Here is a 21508-nt window from a genome sequence, read left to right on the forward strand (position 1 = left end):
GAAGCAGCCCTGATACTTCGGATTCTGAAAGCAATAGCAGTTCATGGAGCATGTGTGATTTGAGCCTTGTAAGAATAAAATTCCTTTGCAACAAAGATTAAAGTACTGCTGAAATTTTAGTAACAACTGGTTGCTCAGAAAGCACAGCTAGATTCTTTTTGAATTCATTGATAAAGTGAGCTCTCCTTGGTGCAGTCTTGTTTTTAATTACAAAACCTCAGAGCCGATATCCCAGAGGTGTTTGACTTCACTCCTTCAGTCAAAACAAAATTAAAAAAAAAAAAAAAAAGGATGAATAAAAGAATGACCCCCAAGCTTTTCTTTCCTGGGGAGATATGTTGGTCCTTTACTACTTTGCCCCTTGTGCAAAGCACTCCTCTGTCTTCTTTTTTCCCTCCTCATGTCTTCTCAGAAAAGATAGACATTCCTCAAGGGCTCACTGAATGTTACACTGCCTAGGTATTTTTAAAGAAATGTGAGAAGGAGCAGAGGTGCTTGAAGTGTATTGCACATTTAGATCTAGCAGGTCAGTTAGCTTGGCAAACTTTCTTCTTTCTGCACTGTTCACTTTCAGAGGTGGCTATTGTGAAATCTGGCTTCTCAGTTATGGTTCAGCTTGATTTGGAACTGCGAGTTACTGAGTATTTACTGCAAAATTTCATTCATCTGGTTCATTATTATGTATAGTTCTTGAGGCTTCTTCACGTTAACTGTGCCATCGTTACCCCTCCTACAGTAATGAAATAGGATTACTCTCTCCAGTGAAGTTTCCTTCATGTGGTCTTATGTTGCAGAGCCTTTGCATCAGAAGATCTCCTCAATTTACCCTAAAAAGGCATTTGAAGTTTTGCAATTGTGGCAGTCAATGTAGTCTGAGACATATAATTCATTTTCCTTCCTTTTGGGGAACTGTATACATGAACCTTGCTGAGTGTCCTCATCTTATGGCCTACATTAATAGCCACTGATGCTCACTGTTGTTTGCCTGCTCATAAAACATCACTGATAAGAGCATATTTCTCTGGTCTCAGGCATTTTACATATGCCACTACAGATGCCAGCAGGTCTCAGACTGCTAGGGTTCAGGTGAAACTTCCCTCAACACTGTGATCCAGAAAAAGTGCTCTGCTGATACCAGTGTTGTGAGTTTAGGGAATCTCGCGAATGTCAGAAACTACTGAGTTTAGGTTTTTTGCCATTTATCTGAGGGATCTGCCATTTGAGGATCTCAGATCAGAAGATTAATTCAAAGACTCCGGCCTCCTTTACAACATAAATTCCCAATATTTGAAAAGATGTCTATAGCTATCAGCACACAAGTATTGGCAGATATAGCTAGAGAGCAATACATGTCTTATAAGATACTGCTGCAACACATTTTGTTCTTTCATACAAAGCACCTTCAGATTTAATCATTTTTGAAGGCTGGCCTGTTTGCCAGCTGAGACTTTTTCTTGTAGGATGATAAGATTTTTGCAATCTGATAAGGAATAGTTTTGTACATCTGATCAACTAGATGACACTTGATCTTCTTACCGTAATTTCCCCCCCACAATCTTGTCTTATATTTCATCTTTAACTCAAAGTTCAGTAGCAAATGGAAGGTAACTTAGCAAAAGATCTGTTAAGAATAGATCCATTTCAGCAGTTACGAACATACTGAAAAGTATTTTCTTGAAGACTCAGTATTATTTTTTGATAAGTTGCAAATAATATATGAAAAATAAAATAAAATAAAATAAAATAAAATAAAATAAAATAAAATAAAATAAAATAAAGTGTATTAAGATTTTAATCAATTTCACCTCATCCATTTACAAGTCATATGAGATTCTTTGGGATTTTTTAAGGTTTGGTTAAAAAAATGCCTAACAAATGATTGAGCAACTCTTTGTGACAGACAAATAAAAAGGCAGAATGAATAGGTTTTAGTTCCACACACCAGACAACAACTAGGTTTTCAAATTTTCAAAATAAAATTGTCAAAAATGTAAATAAAGGCATATTTTGAGCAGATAGAGCTCATCTTCTCATCATGTACCTATAATCCATAACTCCTGTCTGAGAAATATTTGGAAGAAGATACCCACCGTTGTTATCAGCTCAAGTGGTTATTGGAGCTGCATCAAGGTTAATGCTCTGGGAAGTAAGCTGAAGCCACTGAGGGAGAACACCAACTGTTCTACAGAGCACAAAATTATACAAATTTAGCAGGCTGTCATATTGGACCTCAATTTTGGATCAAAAATGAATGGCAACATTTCTTCCCTGGCTACTTTATTTCCCATGAGCATATTTTCCTCCACAACAGGCATAAGTTTTGCTCACCTATAAACAGAATCAGTAAAAATATGTATGTACCATGGTGGTAGGACATAGTTCCGTCAAAACAATTTGTAATAGGTTAGCATGTGCAGATATGTATAGACAGAAGCAGAACTGGAGAGGACACGATGGCCAAACTCTGCCTTTTGAGGGCTTTCTACTGAACCCTCTCATGAATATCAATTTCGTATTTATTTTTCAGAGGACAGCCTGACTGTAAAGGATGTGAATATTGTTCCTGCACATCTGCTGTTCACATCAAAGCACTGGTATACTTCTCTTTGCCAGTAGTGAAAAGGAGTATAAAACTATGGCTCCTGTGTTTTCCCTTTAAAATCCCAAATTCACTTTTCAATCCTTTTTAGTTCCTCTGAGGTTCATATCAACTGGTGAAAATCAAGTGCATACTGACCCAACTCAACTTTCAAACATTTTGCCAAGGTCTATTGTGAGTCTTTGTCATCTCAGTTATCCCTTTCTCTTCATTGCTGGCAGGTTTAGTGGAAAACAGATTACTCAGTTCAAAGTGTTTACTCTTCGTTGGGCTGTGTAACAAGATCTGTTAATCTCAAATCACCATGTAAGAAAATCCACTTCCCCGCGTGGATTTGAATGATTCTTGGAGGGCCTGAGATGGATGGGGAGGTGAAGGAAGCGGCTCCATATGCTTTAAACTGATCTTTTTTTTTTTGAGAGGATTAACCTATCCGTCAGGATAAACCATGTCAATCATGTAGATGGTATATCAAGACTTTCTAATGGAGGGCACTAAACACGGGAACGGGCTCTAAATGTGGGACTGTTTGCTTTGTAAGGGGTGTGCACATGTGTGTGCCTGGGCAGGGGACCTCACCATACTACTTTACATATTTTATTACATATTACATAGTACTTTATGCATCTGACACACCAGTCCTCCTGAACTAAATGACTTCTTTTTTAATTTAAGTCAACAGTGTAGGCACTTCTGAAACCTACACAGAGTGATTCTTCCTGTCCACCCTTTGCATGCAGAGGGTTTCAAAGGTGACTGAGAGTGTAGGATATTTTCATCTTTCACTAAACTTGTGCCCTCTGTGCAGATTCCCAAGAGCGATGGACCATATACCCTCTTGAAAACACTTACTTCATCAATAATACAATATTGAGAATACAGAAATATATCTATTAAAGCCAAATCAACTATTACATTCTCCATAATGGCTTAGAATGAAGTCATAAAATGGGCTAAATACTAAAAATTGCCATTCCTTATAAATACTAAGAAGTGTGTCTTCCTGATTAGTCTTTGGAATTAAATTAACTGAATAGAAAACTATAAATTAGCCCAATTAGCCCAAGTAAAAGCACTAATATTGGCTCAGACCAAAATCTGTGTAATATAAAGTCCTGTCTCTGATGTCAGCCAAAGCAGATACCTATGAAAAAGCCTAAGACCTAGACAAGACCAGCTTCTCACCAGCACTGTTCCAGCCTCGAGCCTTTTTGCAGTTCAAGTTCTTCACAGGCTGGGAAGGTTTCAGTGTAGTTTAGTAATCTGTTTCTTTGGCCACGAAGGGGAACCCGTATTAGCTTAAACTTCTACCACTCCATGGCACTGAGGTCTGCACCTGAGTACACTCTGGGAGAAGAAACATACCCTTTTTTCTGTGCTCACCTTTCTTCATGGTAGTTTTGTCACACAGCCCAAACTCAACTATTCTAGAGGACAGAGTATTACTAACCCCATCACCATCATCCATGCCCCTTCTAATACTATACATTTAATATTTCCTTTTAAGACACTCCTATTCCAGAGGTAGAAGTCCTAACTTAGACTTTGGATTGAGGACTTTCCTCACCTTCCATCCTCTGTCTCAAGCTTTTCTAGTTCTAACATAGCACTTTGAGTTGAATGAAGCAAAATTGCACAGTGTTTAAAATGTGTGTTTTGATCAGGAGAATAGCAAAGTGCTGGCTCATATTCTACTAATTGGCTAAATAATTCCTGATATGTCATTTGAGGTTGTTTTTTTTGTTTTGTTTTGTTTTGTTTTTGACCTTCTAAAGCTTAATACCAAAATTGAATTATTACTAATGTCTAAACTACGTCCTCACCACTACTTTTAGCATTCTCTTTTTGGTTTTTGACTGGGTTGGGTTGGGTTGTTGTTGCTGTTGTTGTTGGTGGTGTTTGGGTTTTGTTTGTGCTTGCTTGTTTGTTGTTTTTGTTTGGTTTTCGTAGCTCATTTTTCTTCCTTCAGTGCCTTCTTTTAATATAACATTTTTTGTTACAGACATGTGCCTGCCCAAAGTAATAACTGTTACTTGGTGGCCCTTCCCTCTAACATCTTCATACACATCAAAGGAGTGACCTGGAGCCATACACCTTGGCCTCACAGCCTGTAAATTGCATCATCTTCATGAGAGCCCCTCCCAGAAATAAATGAACAAAAAACTCCTAGGTTGTGCACAGCACAGAAACTCTGAGTGTGCAGCCACCCCTCACAGATGACAAAAAATGGAAATACCCAAATGTTTTTATGAGAAGGTTGCCATTAAGTTTTGATTATGTCATCATGTTAAATATATATATTGATTGCGAAAATTCCACAATAAAACAGATTAATATGCATCCACAATATTTTTTAATCAAATATTTGTGCAGCTTCTTTCTCTTGAAAATGCAAAAACTATAGTGAACTTTTTGTAGTGGCACTGATCAAGCTACTTGCTTCCCACAACACTTACCATGAAAAAAGAAAGCTCATTTGGCAATTGCCAACCAAACAGATACTTCTGAAGTGCAACTCATTCGTATTTGCGTAGAACCAAGCCTGAAACTTTGCAAACCAGCTCGGGCAGATACAGCATTTTTGGCAAGTGTCCTTGTGATCACTGACGAGCAAGCACAACAGGGTGCTAGAAAGAACATCAGTAAATAGTGAAGACATGTAGAGCACAGAATGCTTGTCAGGCTCCCTTTTAAATTCCAAAAATAATGAGTACTAAGCTATCTTTTCTCTGAATTTTTGTTTGTTTTTGTTGATGAAATATATTAAGGAACAATTTTCTTATTTTTTTCTTCCTTCTTTCTTTCCCTAATTACATAGAGTATGTATAGTGTAGCTGAACAAATAAATAAATAATAATTAAAAAATAATCTAAAAGGTGAAATACTGCACAGCACAGAAAATATGGTTTTCTATAATACACAATATGCAGTTCAGGATTATATGTTAGGATTATTAAAAAAATGCCTTTTAATCTATTTAAAACAAGTATTCATCTAAAGGTATATTGTTACAGAACAAAATAATTTATGCAGCATATATTCTCTTTAGACCTATTCTTCACAGATACAGACAAATATCAGTTTGGGAAGCAACACTCTGGGAGACAGCCTTTGTGTGTGTGTGAAACTATTTTTCAACATTGTGTCTGGATGAGGAAGAAAGTTTCGTATCCTGAGGGTGTATTTATAATTAGGATGATGTAACTGAATCAAAGACATTGTTCCTTAGGAAAATGAGGTGCCTTGGTCTTCATAGGCTATTTTAAGGTGGGGCAGAGCATGATTCTAGGTGTATTTGATTTTAGAAATCGTTTTTCTTATGCTCTGGTTTTTGTTTATTATTGTGTTTTTTTTTTTCTTTTTTTTTCTTTGTGGTAGTATAGATTTCCCTCCTCGTCCCAGAGCTGCACACATACTTACACACTCAGCATGGACAAGGAGAAAAGAGCCCAGAACTGTTACCACACCTGGCACTGGAGCAGATGTTTCTGCTTTAGGTAGCTGCTCCTTGAAGTGTGTATTTGCAGGGCTGTTGAGACACCATAAAGAGGAAATCGAGGGACTGCACTGAGACATGTGAGTCATTGTCAGTAAACGATTGACTGCGTCCTCAGAGGAATGTTTCCTGATTGACTGAGTCCTCAGAGGGAATGTTTCCTAGGTCAGAACTGATGATGTCTTGGGAAGTGAGTCCATGTGTGAGTTCATGGGTTAGGCTGAGTAACAAGACTTTGTGTCCTTAAAGAGTAAATATGTGCAGGAGACCAATGTGAGTTATGCAGTGACAGGTCCCTGCTGTACTTCCATCAAGGACATTAAGTTTCTGATGAAGTTTTCTTAAACTATACATAGTTCCTAAAAAAAAAAAAATGATGTCCAAATAAATACCTGTTGAACAATCCATGTTAACAGGTTCTATAAGTTAACAGGCTCTGAAGTTAACATGTTAACTTACAATTCAAATTCGCAGTATTAAAAAGACATAAGACAGTGAGAGAATACATGTATAAAACTCCTGAAATAAAGCTATGGTCTATGTCACACCAAAAGGACTGTGATCTAGACGATGAGCAGGGGGAAGGAAAGAAACATTTCTATTTCAAGTTTCCAGACAAATTGCCTTTTTCACTCCACTGAGTTATTGACAGAAAGTTCAAATTTATTCACCAAAAATCATTGCTGCAAACACAGAATGTATAAAAACAGGCATTATAATATAGGTTGTACCACAATTTCTGATACATACCGGAACAGAGGGATTGAGAAAAGGAAGGTTTCTCAAATACTTTGAATATACAGTACACAAACAGACTGAAAGCTGTGCAGAATGGAGGTAAACCTGCACTTTGCGCTGATTTCTGATTTCTTTGCAAGCAGAATCCTCGCCTTCATATTTTTACAGGCTTTCACTCCCACTGTGTCCCTGGACATTGTCAGGGCAGCTAAGGCAGCATTTTGCATAGGCATCGCCGGGTCAGTCGAGTGGCAAGGCTCCCGCATCCTGCTGCACTCCTCACAGCTGAGAGCATATTCTGCAGAAATTTCATCTAAAGGAGAAGATGCCGGCTTAAGGCAATTGAGTACAAAGTGCTAAACTCGGTGAAGACACCCGCGCTGCGCTGCCTCGGCAGCCAACAATTTCACCACGGCTTGCAGCACTTTCAGCTGGCTCCAAAAGTGGGAAAGAGGACGCCCCTCCGCCTGCGGAGGATTGGCTTAGGGTACCCGGGGCTGCCTCCAGCCCGGTGCAGCCAGGAAGAGCGGGCACACACCGGGCACAGCCGCCCCTCGCGAGCGGCACCGGGGGCGGACCGCAGCGCAGAGTCTCCTCGGGGCGCAGGGGGCGGGCGGGACCAGGAGGAGGAGGAAGAGGAAGAGGAGGAAGAGGAGGGGTATTTCGGGGCGGCGAGGAGCAGGTGGCGCTCAGTGCCGCGCTGGGAAGCGGCCAGCTCGGGAGCGGAGGCGGCCCGGCCAACACGCACCGCACCGCGCAGTACCGCACCATGGGCTCCGCGGCGCTGCCGCCGCTGCTTTTGGCTCTGGGTAGGTCTCAGCGCCGGGCTGCGCGCCTGCGGAGCGGGGCGAGGGGCAAGACGAGCGCGGAGCTCCTGCGCTGCCGTTTCTCACCGCGGCGCCGGGCGCTGCGCATGTTACTGCGCTCATTTCTGGGTGCGATGCTCTGGGGCAGGCGCACAGCCCGTGCTCCCCGGGCAGGTTGGGTCCCTAAACTCCTCCCGGGTTGGCACCGGGTTGGGATTTCAGAAAAATGGTGGTGGTGGTTGTGCTACGGGGAGGGTGCAGTTTGCTGGGCGGGTTTGCGGTTGTACGGGGATTGTGGCTTTCCCTTTTGGGAAGGTTATACTCTTTGTTGTGAACCCTGCTCCTAATTTGCAAAAAGTCATCTAGGTCTAATCCCACCCTGCTGGGCAGATGTCTCTCCTTGGAAAAGGACAGGGAAACTTGAACCATCTCCTCCTTCTCTTGGCTGACTAAATTACCATTACATATATTTTCCTGGGAACTATAAGCCTTCATATTCACTTGCCATAAGCAAATTCCCAAACACGTTCAGAGTTTGTAATATTACTGTATGCTCTCTCAAACCCTTAATTAGCAAGTCACTGAAGAAGAGGCATAAAAATGAGTTTTCACTGATGAGCTGTTCCAACTTGTTCTTTCAGTAACTATAGCAAACACTACAGTGGAATGTGAGGCTGCAGGGTATGAAATCAAATGCAATGATATTAACCTGTGATGAGATATACAGTATAAATACAACTTGGTAGTTTTCTTAAAAATTCTTAAAAGCATCAGGGGGAAAAACATCCACTCTGCACCTTTGCTTCATCCGTCTTTTATGTTCCTGGTTATGGTCACTGCACACCAGGAGCATTAACAGGCCCTGTCAGTCCCAGGCTAAAAGTCCTAGGACTGCAAAAGTTTGTCAAGCGGTGCTGAAAGCAGAAGGTAAGGACTGACTCTGGGAGCAGGATTCCCCTGGCAATGAGACTGACAGGAATGGGATAGGACTGCTTTGTTCAGGCACTATCAATGATTCATCTTCATTTATACAGTTGAAAGCTGACATACTTTTGATTTCAGATCTATTGTGACATTTGATGTTAATAGATGTAATTTCTGCATTAATACTCACTTTAAAGCCTTTTTTGATCTTACAGATCTAGAAGGAGAGTAAGGAAAAAGTAAGTTTCAGTAAGGGAGTGTTTTCTCTGAGTGGTTTAGTCCTCCTGCGATGATTGAATTCTGATGAACTCTTTAACCTTCAAAGGCAGTAGTCTTAAATTTAATTGGGCTACCTTAGGCCATCCAGCAAGAAAATACCCCAAGTATATTTTAAACTTGATTTTGTATGATATATTAATTTCTGAATTATCAGCTGTATTAAATGGGCCACATAAGCATATTGCTTTGTCGTATCTTCAAACTCAACTAAAAGTAACGCAACACTTGGTAAAGGTGTGGGTTATTTGTTTCTTTGTTGGTTTTATTTTGTGTGTATTTTTATGGTTGGAAAGTCATTAAGACTTTACAGATGCTACAAGAAGAAATAGAAAATGTAATAGAACTATCGTTTTGGTTTATAAACTTGTTACCAACTTGTTACTTGCTGGCCAAACAGTATACGGTCCATATAAGTAGATTCTGTTATGAGGAGTAGCACAGAAGTAGATTAAGTTAAGAGGAGTAACTTCATAGTGCAACCTATACCTGATGCTTTCTGTTGCGATACACTGGTTTTAGCTGTTTATAGCTTCACCACAAGTAATTCTTTAAATCTGCATTTTCAACATCCGGTTTCTTCCTTTAGGCTGTTCTTTAAAAATTGGAGCCAAAATAGCGCAGTTGTTCCTGAGAGTGATGCCAGTGGAAAATACAGTGCCTTTCCTGGGCTCAATATTGGTAACATTTACTTTGGAAAGCTCTAGTGCCCTCATACTTCAGAGCAGATATTTGAAATTTGTCAGGAGGGTGTTATTCGCGTCGTCTTGAAACTGTACCCAAAGTTGGCCAAGAAACGAATCTTTGGAAAATTTAATTCCTCTGGAAATAAATTGATTTTTATCAGTGTGGTTTTAACATAAATTCTGTCCATCCTTGATATGGAGCACAGCCAGGCTTTATTTACGATTATAGTTGCAATGGGCTGCATGAGGTCTAGGTCTATATCTGCAAACATGGTAACTGTCTCTTTTGTGTTCTTGTATTATTTGGTATTTTTACAGCAATCTCTGCTTTCCAGTTTTAATCTGGATCCTTCAGGAGATATAACTTTGGCATGTTCTTAAAATCACCACTCTGTCAAGCCTATATCGCTCACACTATTCCACTCTGAACTGAAAAATCCTAGCTAAATAAGAGTTATGCCTTTTGGACCACGTGTACCACTTGGGGACCACAAGCTCTTAAGCTGTTAGGCCCAGACAGCCTGGAGAAAGAAATCAGTCCTATGTGAAATTGGGAAGGGGTGGTTCTCTGAAACTTCATATAGAATCCGGAATTTCCAATTGTAATCTCCTGGTTTTTGTACAGTACGTATCTGGTCCTTGCTGATGAAAAGCATCACATGGTTCCAGGAAGCAGCAGTGTCCTTCAGACTTCCTGGCAATGGGCTGCATGGTGAGATAGTGAGACAGGGGAAGACCCCACTAACAGTCTTTTTCTTCTGATCAGTTTTGTTTAAGTCCCAGAGAACTGGTGACTATAAATATGGATGCTATGATAAAACAACTGAGACAAAGATGCAAAAGTTAGGAAGTGCAAGAAGTAAGTGAGCAACCTGGATTTGTCCCCTTTGCACATCCAGCACATCACACAGTGCTTTGAACCCAGGTCCACATCCTTTCTCCTTGCTGATGTGGCTGTCTGTGAACAGGTGAACGTAGTGATGATCAGAAAAGAGGTTGGGACTCCTGCCTCCCTTACTGTTGACATCAGAAAAGGGCCCTAAGAATGGGAAGAAAAGTAGGATGAAGAGAAAAGAAAAGATATATATGTATATATATATGTACATCTATATATACATACATTGTTCCTTGCAGAATTGGATTTTTTTCTGTTTTTTTTTTTTTTTTTCTTTTGGACACAAAAAGCCAGTGCAATTTCAGGCGAGTCATTTAAATCAAATCTTTGACACATGGTTGGAGCTTTTGTGCTCCTCTCTTTCTTTTTGCTCAGCCAGGGGTTCTCAAAACTGTAGCTGCATTTTCACAATCTGGTTAAGCTGACCTGAATGTGAGGCTGCTGCTGCAAGGACATTTCATCCTCTCCTGATTGCATGTTCCCACCAGTTTCCCCATGGTGCTACTGAAACGTGGTCTGGGGAACAGGTCAGGGACCCATTTGTCTGAATAATTTTTTCCCTTTTTTGGGCCAGGTCAGTTTTGGAGATCAGCTAACCTGATCCTGTTCATTTGAGCAGTTTGTTTAAGTGTTAGCACTGGCACAGGGGACAGTCAGAACTTGTAGCCAGAGGTGGGAGGGAAGCTGGAAGAGTTTCTTGCACTGGTAGCCAACACTTCCACTGGCTTGAGCTGCTTGTGAAAGTGCATCTTGACATGCAAGGCTGCTGTGTATTCACAGCTGTGAATGAAGTCAATGGAAATAGCATTTTGAATGTGCTATGTATTCTGAAAAAACAAGGTTTTAGCTGTATCATTAGATATCCAAAAGTGGTGAGTACTTTTGACCTCAACCTTTTTTTTTTTTTTAATGAGGATCTCTTCACGTGAGTGTTCAAAAATAAATTCACAGTCATTTGCAAATACTTAGATGTTTATGGTCAAAATATGTGAGGATGAACACACAAGGAAGCTGCTAATTTGGCAAGTTAAGTTAGCAAACGTAAAAAGTACTAGACCATGTGCTGACCAGAAAGGAGAAAACTCTTAACTGAATAGCAAGTGAAAATTGCCCATTTGGTAGAATAAATGAAGTCAAAAGTCCAGGTAAAAATGTAGAGTGTAATGATAACACACACAATCCACCATATCGATTTAAAGCTGTACAGCTCCAATCAATTTTTGCGTTTCTCCCTTTTTGTGATCATCTTTTGTCACCTTGCTGTTTTAGTATCCTACTTATCTTTTTGTTTAAAGTCATTCTAAAATCTGAAGACTGTTCAAAAGCAGGACCTAAACGTGAACTTTTCTGAAACTAAACCTACCTCTAGTTTTTCCTACGTTCAGAGAGCTTGTCAGGTAGCAGGAGTGTTATTATATATTATTCTTGGAGTTTTGCCTTTCACAGTGTTGCACATTGAAGCAAGGCATCATTCATACTGTGTTACAGGACTTGTATTTTGTACAAATTACATTTAATTTAGAAAGTACACAGCGTATTACTGTCACACTCCTAAACACATTAACAGCTAATGTTTATTTGTACATAATTTGGGCAAAGCAAACATGAGATCTTACCAACAAGTTTTAACTATGTGCTATCTGATTCTGGAACAGTTTTTGATTTGTCCTATGCTTTTTATTATTATTATTTACTCAGTTGCAAAGAATTTTCGTTTAGGAAGTCAAAGGACGGATACTTTTTGATTTCATTGTGTTTCTTAGTCACTATATAAATGTTATTCATTGTGGTCTTTCTTCACTGTTGTTAATTTTGAATGAATAAAAGTAGTTTCTGCATGTACTTTGTGTAATGTATTTTCATGAGGGCCGATAATTGGAACTGCCAATACAATGTCTTAATCTCCAAATGGGTAGATGTGAAAAAAACGCTGTCCTTTATGGGTAATGCAGGTAAAAGGGAGTTTATCCATCTTCAGACAAGTCATTTTCCCCAGCAGAAATCTTGGCCAGTCTCTCATCACTGTTGTTATTTTCATTTCAAGGTTTCCTTTGTTAGGCTCTGTGCAGGCTGGTTCCCATTTCCATGGTTACCATGCTGAAATGCAGACAGGACACAGGCTGGCTTCTCATCGGAGTAGCCATGCACTTGCATACCAACACATGTTATCTGCTTGCTTTAGGACATTTCCATTAGCAATGTTCATGTTTAGGACTTCTTCTTCACAAAGTGATCCCTGGCCCTGTGATAAAGAGCTGTGTTAGGGTTTCAAAACCCTGCAAAGCAAGAGAAATTGAGTTGATAAGCTTTTTTTTGTGTATGTGTAAATAAATTGGCTGTACTGTTCCCATTCAAATTAGTCAAGGACATCAGAGAACAGTCTCAGCCTTAGTTTTCATTTCTGTTAAAAAGGATAACAGAGCAGATTTTTATTTATAACACATTTAAGTGAAATACTGATATGTATCTGTACTAAAGGGGTATGAACATACCCCCTTTTCATGGCACTGATAAAAGGACAGTAAAAATAATTGAATGGGAATATGCTGGATAAATGATAATTTCTGTCTATGTTAACTGAGTGTGAGTGTATATCTCTGTAAAGCAATATGAGATAATGTTCTTTCTGCTCATGCTGCGCTCATTTTTTGGATGTGGAGGATACTAAAAGCATCCAGCGGAGTCAATATAAGCTGTGTGAACATTTACATCACTTCCAAATCAGGCTGGTATTTCTGAATTAGCAAATGAATTCAATATTCTGAGTGCCAGCAATTGTTACTTTGAATTAGTCCTCTGGGGATCTTGAAATACTATTCAGGGACTAAGTCAGTTTTATTTTCTCCTGGAGATGCATATTCTTCAAAAATCTTGTAGGACTTGCACACTAATCAGGACTTAAAAGAGGAACTATACAGGCAAAGAAATAAGATAAACACAGACTCTTTGCTGTATGAGCAAAGACATCTTGTGTTTAACTGAATGGCATGTGCATGGTTGAATGTCACACGTGATGAATGTCACAGATTCTTTTGTCCCTTTCAAATCACTGGTAGACAGGGTGAAGGGCGTGCAAGTTATGAACAGCTCTGGTGGAACTCTCCTGACTTCTTCCTGATTTATTTTGCCCTTTTAATCCTGCTTCCAAGTTTATCATTCTTCCTTTAGTTCATACAGGATATTTTTTAAAATCACATAAATCTCCTTGGTTAATATTGTTAGTTATTTCTTAAGAACAGAGGAAAATTACTGTTAACAACAAACTTCTGGAAGAGAGAATATTGCACAGTGAAGGGGTCATTCTTAAATGAGATCTACCTAATGGAGTTGTAATAGAGAATAATGGAGGATGGGGCTGGTGGTAGGGAAGGGTTGATTTAGGTTTTTACCTTTTATCTGTCTATCTCATATATGGGATCCTTGTACAGGAAAGCAGGCAGCAGTTGATGCTACGTTAAGGCTGCAACACAAAACTGTATGAAATCAGTAGAGCTAAAACTACAGATGCATAGGCCACCTGACTCTCTGGATTGCCCAGTTAAGTATTAACTCAACCATCTGTAAGATCACTTATTTCACTGAGGAATAATCAACCTGTGCTTGGTTTATGTGAACTTAGCGCACCAATGTTGCCACCTTTTGGGGTGTGAAGGTGCCATGCTCTACATTGCCTGCAGTAAGGCAGCTGCCTGGAGGTAAACCAGAGGGATTAGAAAATGGCACGTCTACTTTTTCCACATATGTAGCGGTCAATTCTAGTTTCCCAGCTGTTGTGACTATTCTGGTAGACCATAGAGAGTGCATGTCTCCCTCTGACTGTGAAAGTGCTCTGAGTAAGAAAGAAAGTGCATGACTGCTAAAACAACAAGTTGGTAAGTTACAGAACTTTAAGTCTAAATCTATGCTTGGCTACTTCTGTTCTCTTAGTGAGGTAAATGTATATACATAATTGTATGAGTCAGGACAGCCTATGCCAAGAAATAGTGTCCTGATTTCTTAATAGTAATATGCTATGATATGCTAAGGAAGGTAAAGCATAAAAAGTATCTGCTTCATATTGACCTGTCTGAATTGGAGTGTCTTGTTCCTGGTCACCTAGTGCATCTTAGACAATTAAGAAATATTCATAGAATCATAGAACCGTTAAGTTTGCAAAAGACCTCCAAGATCATCTGGTCCAACCATCACCCTACCACCAGTATCACCCCTTAAACCATGTCCCTAAGCACCGCATCCAAACTTTCCTTAAATGCTTGCAATATATACAGGTCAAACTTAGAACAGCAGAAATTATTGACAATGAAGTAACTCCCTTATTAAGATGGGCAAAACAATAAACAGAGGAAAAAAATCAGCAGCACTACTTGGATAGTAGTCAGTCCTTTAGTAGTTCTCTTAATTAATAGTTATGTTATTTGTTTTATTCTAGCCAAATTTGCTTTCATTTCACCATGTCTATGTGTTCCCCTTTTTTGTTATTGTTTTTTTTTTCTTTTCCAAACTGCCCAGAACCAGTTCAGCGTATTGAACAAATAAGGTAAAGAAAATAGGAGTCTCTGGAGTTGTCTTTCACAGAAGTTGATTACAGGTACAATAGACTCTCGTTCTCTGAAGACAAAAAGCAACTGTTCTGCTTTTGTGGAAACAAATATTATCTCTAGAAAACTCTTCTTAGATGTACATGTGCCCTGCTCTTTGTGCCCAGATTGTACAATGGCTGCATTTTTCAAAAAAGATAATTTCTTTCTGAACTCTGATCGGAGATAGCATCACCCACCTGACCACAAGCATCTAGATCACTGCAATCCTGTGTATGGTCTGGAAGCTAGGACAGTGCACGATTCTGCCCCACAGCACCCAAAGTTCGGCACCCCTGCCCCGGCTGGCATGAGTCAGAGTGGCTGAGTTAGTGGAGAGTTTTAGGCACTTTTAAAGTGCGTGAGAAATATTTGCATGTGAAGTAGGAAGCCTCTGGAAGTCAAGCAGTAGACTGAGAGGGTATTTAAACTTTGTCTTCCTCAGACACCTGCTTTAGGTGTCTCCTTCCCCTGAGGTATAGGCTGGGGACAATTTTGGGGAAGGAGGCGTTTAGCTGAGCTCTTTTTCAAGTTGCTACCTGAGAAGTAATGATAATAATCACCTGGGACTTAGCTATCCCTTGAGGTGTGTTGCAGTGTGGGTTCACCTCTCTCACTTTTCCAGAATCATCCTCACTATGAGGCAGTAAAGCAGTCAAAGTGAAGTACTCTCAATCTCTGCTACTGAAACTGGTCTCTGCTCATCCCAGCACATGTCTGCAGGCAGACAAACAAAGACACATCTTGTCTGTGGCCTTATGGCTGGGGCACTGGGCTGGGAGAAGAGTTCTGAGCTAGCCTTTTTGGACTGCTGGTGTAATTTACATTTGGAAAATAGGCAGTGCATTAAAAGAAATTACTTAGCTGTTTAGTTTAATCATTTACTTACTTAGAGCAGAAGTTATTTAATCCAGGAGTCATCCATCACCACTGGCCATGATAGCAGTGTGTGTCTCAGGTAGGATAATTTTGCTGTTTGGGGTGCTTCTGCACCTTTATGATATTCTAAGTATGTATATGACTTTACACTACAAAACCTGGGAGACAGGTGATTTTAAGTTCAGTCTGGGTTAGGCAGCTGCTGAAGTCTGGGCATCCTTGAATTGTTTTTCCGATTTTAATGAGTCCACATTCTGCCTGGTGCCAGAACTGATGATTTCGATGTACATTAAGGATGAATTTCAGGTGAGTGGTTGGGACCACCTACCATTCAGTCTGCTGGGCCATGAGCTCCCCTTCCAACCAGTGGATACAAGTAGTCATTAAGTCTGCTATAGGAAAACAAAAGTTCTGATAATTATAGCTCTTCCAACTATTGTATTATATATCCTGTGGTGCTTTGGTTTTTTTTTTTGTTGTAGGAAGCTAATGTAGTGAAGTTGTTACAGCTGATGCAGTTCTTGTATACAGCCCAGAGAGCTGAGCTCCTGGCTAGTTCTTGAGAAGCAGAGATAGGGGATCAGGGTATTAAATGTGGTGTCCTGATGTGATCGTGATGGTAGAGTTGCTCTCAAGTCACTTCAATCCTCATGCTGCAGGCTGTGACACTGGATCTGTCATAAGGCAAGTCCCTCAGACTTTTTCTAATTTAGCCTTTTCAGGTGCTATAATATGATATGATTTAATATTCTTACAGGATACACACACTGAAATTCTCACATAGTCTAGAGTATGCTATGCACAGGAAAATATAGATCACTTTGATTGTTTTTGGTGTTCTTGGTATCTGTGTACGAACATGCGTGTTCATCTGTGTACAAACAGGCTTTCATAAAAGCCAAAAAGAGCAAATGCAGAAAATAGGATACAGAGATAGCAGTCATATTGGTTTGTGTGATGACATGCATTTCCTCTTTTACAGTCCTAATGTAGCTCATGCTGCTCTGACTATATTTGGAAATATTGATGGTTTGAAAAAAGGGTCAACAACTGATAATGTGAGCATGAGGGAAGAGAAGTTGCTGGAGTGAAAATTCCACATGAAAAGTCATTTTTTATCTCAGGGAAACATATGAAACTTCTTTTCATGATCATTAGTTGTGAAGCCAGTAACTTAACTGCACATGTAGCATATATGTGTGTACAGCTTGTTAGCCATGTGTACTTTTAATCTCTTTGTGGTATTATTGAGAACAAATTGTGAGAGTCTAAGAGCTAAGATGAAATAATCCTGCGTTGTACCGAGATCAAGGAAGAAAAGAAAAAAGCTGCAAGTCAGTTTGTAAAGATGCAATTCCTGTCAGCTTTCTTTAAAAGAAAGTTATTCCCACTGGATTTAAAGATGGAAACATGCCACGATAATAAGTCTGAGTAGGTCCAAATACTTGCTGTCTTTATTAAAAACATGTAGGAAGTTGTCAGTCCAGCAGGAGCTTCTCTTTAGCGTGACTTTGGAATCAGTCCTTGTATATACAGTAGGTTGTTGAGATTTCTTAACTCCAGATGAAGAGCAGCATATTCATCTGCTTTGGGAATGGAGGAGACAACATGTAGGCAAAAAAGGGAGATACCAAGGTAGAGTCTTCAACAATAACTAATGCAGTGGTGGCTAAATTTATATAGATCTCATACTATGTAGGAGTGCCAAAGCAGTAAAACAGACAGTGACTAGCAGCATTGTCCCAGGCTCTTCTACTTTTCATTCACAGTTTGTTGTGTTATATCTTGTTTGCTTTCATAGCAGGTTATTGGTAACTCTTCAGTGCAGTTTCTCATAAACAGCTGTAATTCAAAAGCAGTGACTCAGACTTCCACACACTCAGAAGCTTTCAGGCTCAGAGCTGACCTACTTCCATGAAGACACAGTTGGCCAACTAAGCTAAAAAGACTTTCTAGAGGGAGGGAGAGAAAGGAAAAAGGATGATTTATTACTAAATGAGACATTGGGCATTGTTTGTTTCTTTTTTTTATTTTGGCTTCTAGTTTATTTCTACACTAACCTGTATAATCTCAGTTAATTATTAAATAGTTTGATATATTGTAGCTGATGGGAAGAAAACTTCGGTCTCAAGATAAAAGAAAATAAAACAAATAGATGAACGAATAAAGTAATCAGGACTTACCTTTTTAAGACTTCTGTAAACATGATGACATATAACAAAGTAATAAAAGGGAGGATTATTAGATATTCTGACTTCTAGTATGAAAGATCCAGTGTTGTGCCATTCACATACTTTTCTTCTGATTTCCTCTTGAAGGTTTACATTCTGTTTTTATTTATTTATTTTTATTTAGAGGGTTTTTCTCAATAAGAAATATGTTCAATTTAAAATAAAACAGGTTAACTGTGATTATAAAAGCAGTGCTTCAGTACGAGCTGAAAATTTCTGTGTTGTTGTGAGTGTATACTGATAAGGTTGTGCATATTGGAGAAAAAATACAAGTAATAAAGACGTATACAGCAAAAATCTAATAAGAAATTATTTTTTTACTTATCCTGACTTTTGCAGGTGAAGGTTAGTAAGCCTTTCCTGGTTAAATTATAAGTTGTCCTCTATTTTCTCTGCTATATGTAGTTGGATTCTAATGTATGAGTATACTTGCAATACACAAAATTGTGTTTCGTATTTACATCCATGTACAGAAAATCCCAAAACAGTGCAACCAATATAGAACTATTTATTTTATGTTAAAAAGGACTTGGTTTGATGTCATTACCTGTGCACGTACACAATGCACATAGCAGTAGAGTAAAGCAGATCACACTGAAGACTAACATGTCGGTAAAAGAAAAAAGTGGTTTTTGGCTAGATTTGCACCTCAAACAAGCTCATTGCAGTGATAATTACTTGGTGGCTTCCAGAAGGCACAATGAAGAATTATTGAGAATTATTGTTCTGATAACATAGGTTTTGAATAGTAAGTATAGTAGGTTTTGAATAGTATTTAGGATAAGAATACTCTTATACTAAAAAGCTTTTTTTTTTTTTTAAAGAAAATAACACTGAATATATTTAATAGGAAGCAAATACTACTTGACTGCCCTCTTTCATAACTTTATTACTCTCTCTTCCTGCCTTCATTCCACCTTTCTGGCCAGTATTTAAAGGACAGTAGGTGATTCACAATGTGAGTGCCTGTAGATGCCTGTATTCCCCTGCTAACTCTAGAACCTGTTAGCCAAATTCAGCTAATTTTTGCAGAGGAATGAAAAAAAATAAACAGATGAGCATTGGGGTGAGACAAAAGTGCCTTTACAAGTTCCCTGACAAATAAGGAGTTCCAATGTGAGCTTGCACAATTGCAAAAAACTCACCCCAAAGAGAGCCCCTAGAATTGCTTCAGAGGTAGAGAAAGCTGGAACTAGAGTGTATAATTCACAGTGTGATGAAGCCAGAGGAAACCAAGAGTTAAGTTCTCTCTTCCCTCCCACTACTTTCTTTTTCTCTGTCCCCACTGGGGGCTAGCAGGTTCCAGGGCACTGCTGATGTATATTATTTAGAGGAAGAAATCTTTAGGACTAAAGGGAAAATTTTCTTCGTAGAATCCTTTTCTATGTAGCAACTATTTTGGAGCAGGTTAACATGAAATGCAACTTAAAGTATTTACTATTTCCAGAAGACAGCTTTAAAAAAAAATACTAGACCAAACTGTTAAGGAGATGTAGGCTATACACATCTTACTGGCTGCTAATTTATGAAACTGCTTCAGGAAGCAGACAATAATCCATTGGGGTTTTTTGATCCAAAGCAATACATGGACTAAAAAGCTATACAAGGATGTTTGTAATGTAATCGTGCTAGGTCATGGCCTTTGTCTTCTTCAGTGACTCGGGTTTAGTCCTTCCCAATCCTTTACTGTCTTTTTTTTTAAATTATTATTATTATTATTATTATTATTCCCCTGTATTTGGATGTTTTCCTAAATGAGTTACCACTATTTTGTAAACCTTATGTAACATACAGAGAGTTAATTCTTGTGCTTTTTTTTTTTTTTTTTTCTTTTTGAACTTGGCAGTCCTTTCTGTTCAGTTATGAACCTGGCGGAGGTGCACTGTTGATGTTGGGTGTGTGTTTACTGGGTTCTGCTGCCCTGTTTTGGGAGAGTTTCTGAAGCTGTAGTGCTGCACAGTGGGCAGCAATTGTGGTTGTGGCCATGTTCCAGGGCAGAGTGGAGCTTTGCATAGGGGCTGTTTCCTCTCTTGATACATTAGTGGAGTGAGGGCTCATTCACAAAGGCAAATGGTAGCTTTAGTTGGATTATGTAATGAACTTTTTCTGTTTTATAGCTAATAGTTTTTTGAAGAAGAAAATACTGTATCATTGGGGAAAAAAATGAAGGTTGCTTCATTGTATTATTTTCTACTTGCAAGGTTAATACTAGATAAATTTATAACTAATGCTTAAGATGAAGTGGATCTTTATAGACTCAGTGATCAAATTCCACTGAGTCTTCCTTTTCTTCGTATGGCAGTTGCTAGACCTATTTAATTCAAACTATGACAACAGTAAATGCCTCTATTTGACTGCATATCTTAATCAGAGATGAGATTTTGCATAACTGGGTCTATATGATTATGAAATTCTGTCATATATTGCTAGCATTTCAAACTGCAGCATTACCTTTTCTGTGTAGTATCAGATGACTGAAAATTCAGTTTCAGTGTTTAGACTTAAAAGAAAACGAAGCATTTATTGGAACACTTACTACGACACAAAATGAAGACCAATAATATTCTTAGTATATTTTATTAATCATCTATAAACTTTTTTTGGCAAACCAGATTATCCAACACAGAGAATTATGTTTCATTTTTTTTCTCATCCAATTAATTAAACAAATTTATCTTTCTTATACTGCTTAATCCGTCTAAGAGATTGCAGTCACTCTATTGTTATGATCACAGCATTAAATGATTGATTACTCAATAGGTATTTTCTGCTTGCTCACTTTATGATCTGAATTTTGCTTCAAAAACAATCAAAACTATTACAAACTGGGTGTACCTTATATAAGCCATTACTTCAAAAAACTTGCTCCAACTTGTACTTCAACAGCAGCAAAGAGAAGACATCATTAGACGTCATTTATAGTTACAGAAGAATTCCCACATGTTCAGGCTTAAAGGTGCAGAGTCAGGACATGTGTTATTTTTCATTCTACCAGGAGCAAGAAAACAGTGGTGCAAAAGTATAAAAGCAGCTGCACTTCTGTGCTGCAGTTCTTACTGCGTACGATGGAATACAGTTGCTGAAATGTGGGAATTCCCACAAAAAAAAAATACAAAGCAAAGTGATATGACAGTTTTATTGGTATAAAAGGAACTATAAGATTTCCATTCAGGTATTTTTTATAACTTTTGTTTTTTTCTGAAGCTTTAGGTTGGGAGTCACCCTGCTTGATGAAGTAATCCTGTTTAAACCAAAGTGAACAAGTCCCCTGCCCATCCAGTGGAGAGAAACGGACGCTTTTGAAGTTTTCAGAGGGGCCTTCAGAAGCTTTAGGCTTGTATCTGGCTTCCTTTGTTCCATGCAGTCTGTTTATTTGACTGTAAATAAAGTGCCATTTGCAG

General features: G+C 38.8%; 1 protein-coding gene across 2 annotated transcripts in view; it reads left to right on the forward strand.

Annotated features, from left to right (window-relative positions):
* Positions 1-7188: 7188 nt before the first annotated feature.
* The window catches only part of ITGA2 (integrin subunit alpha 2), a 66465-nt gene continuing 52145 nt past the window's right edge, over positions 7189-21508 (forward strand). Inside the window, exon 1 of one of the 2 annotated variants that reach the window (XM_035570112.2) lies at positions 7189-7642. In XM_035570112.2, the coding sequence (XP_035426005.1) occupies positions 7603-7642 (40 nt within the window). In that variant the 5' untranslated portion in view covers positions 7189-7602. The remainder of the gene's footprint in view (positions 7643-21508) is intronic. The other variant, XR_007709212.1, reaches the window with a different exon arrangement.

This window comes from Cygnus atratus, chromosome Z, assembly GCF_013377495.2.
Source record: "Cygnus atratus isolate AKBS03 ecotype Queensland, Australia chromosome Z, CAtr_DNAZoo_HiC_assembly, whole genome shotgun sequence".
NCBI classification, from domain to species: Eukaryota; Metazoa; Chordata; class Aves; order Anseriformes; family Anatidae; genus Cygnus; species Cygnus atratus.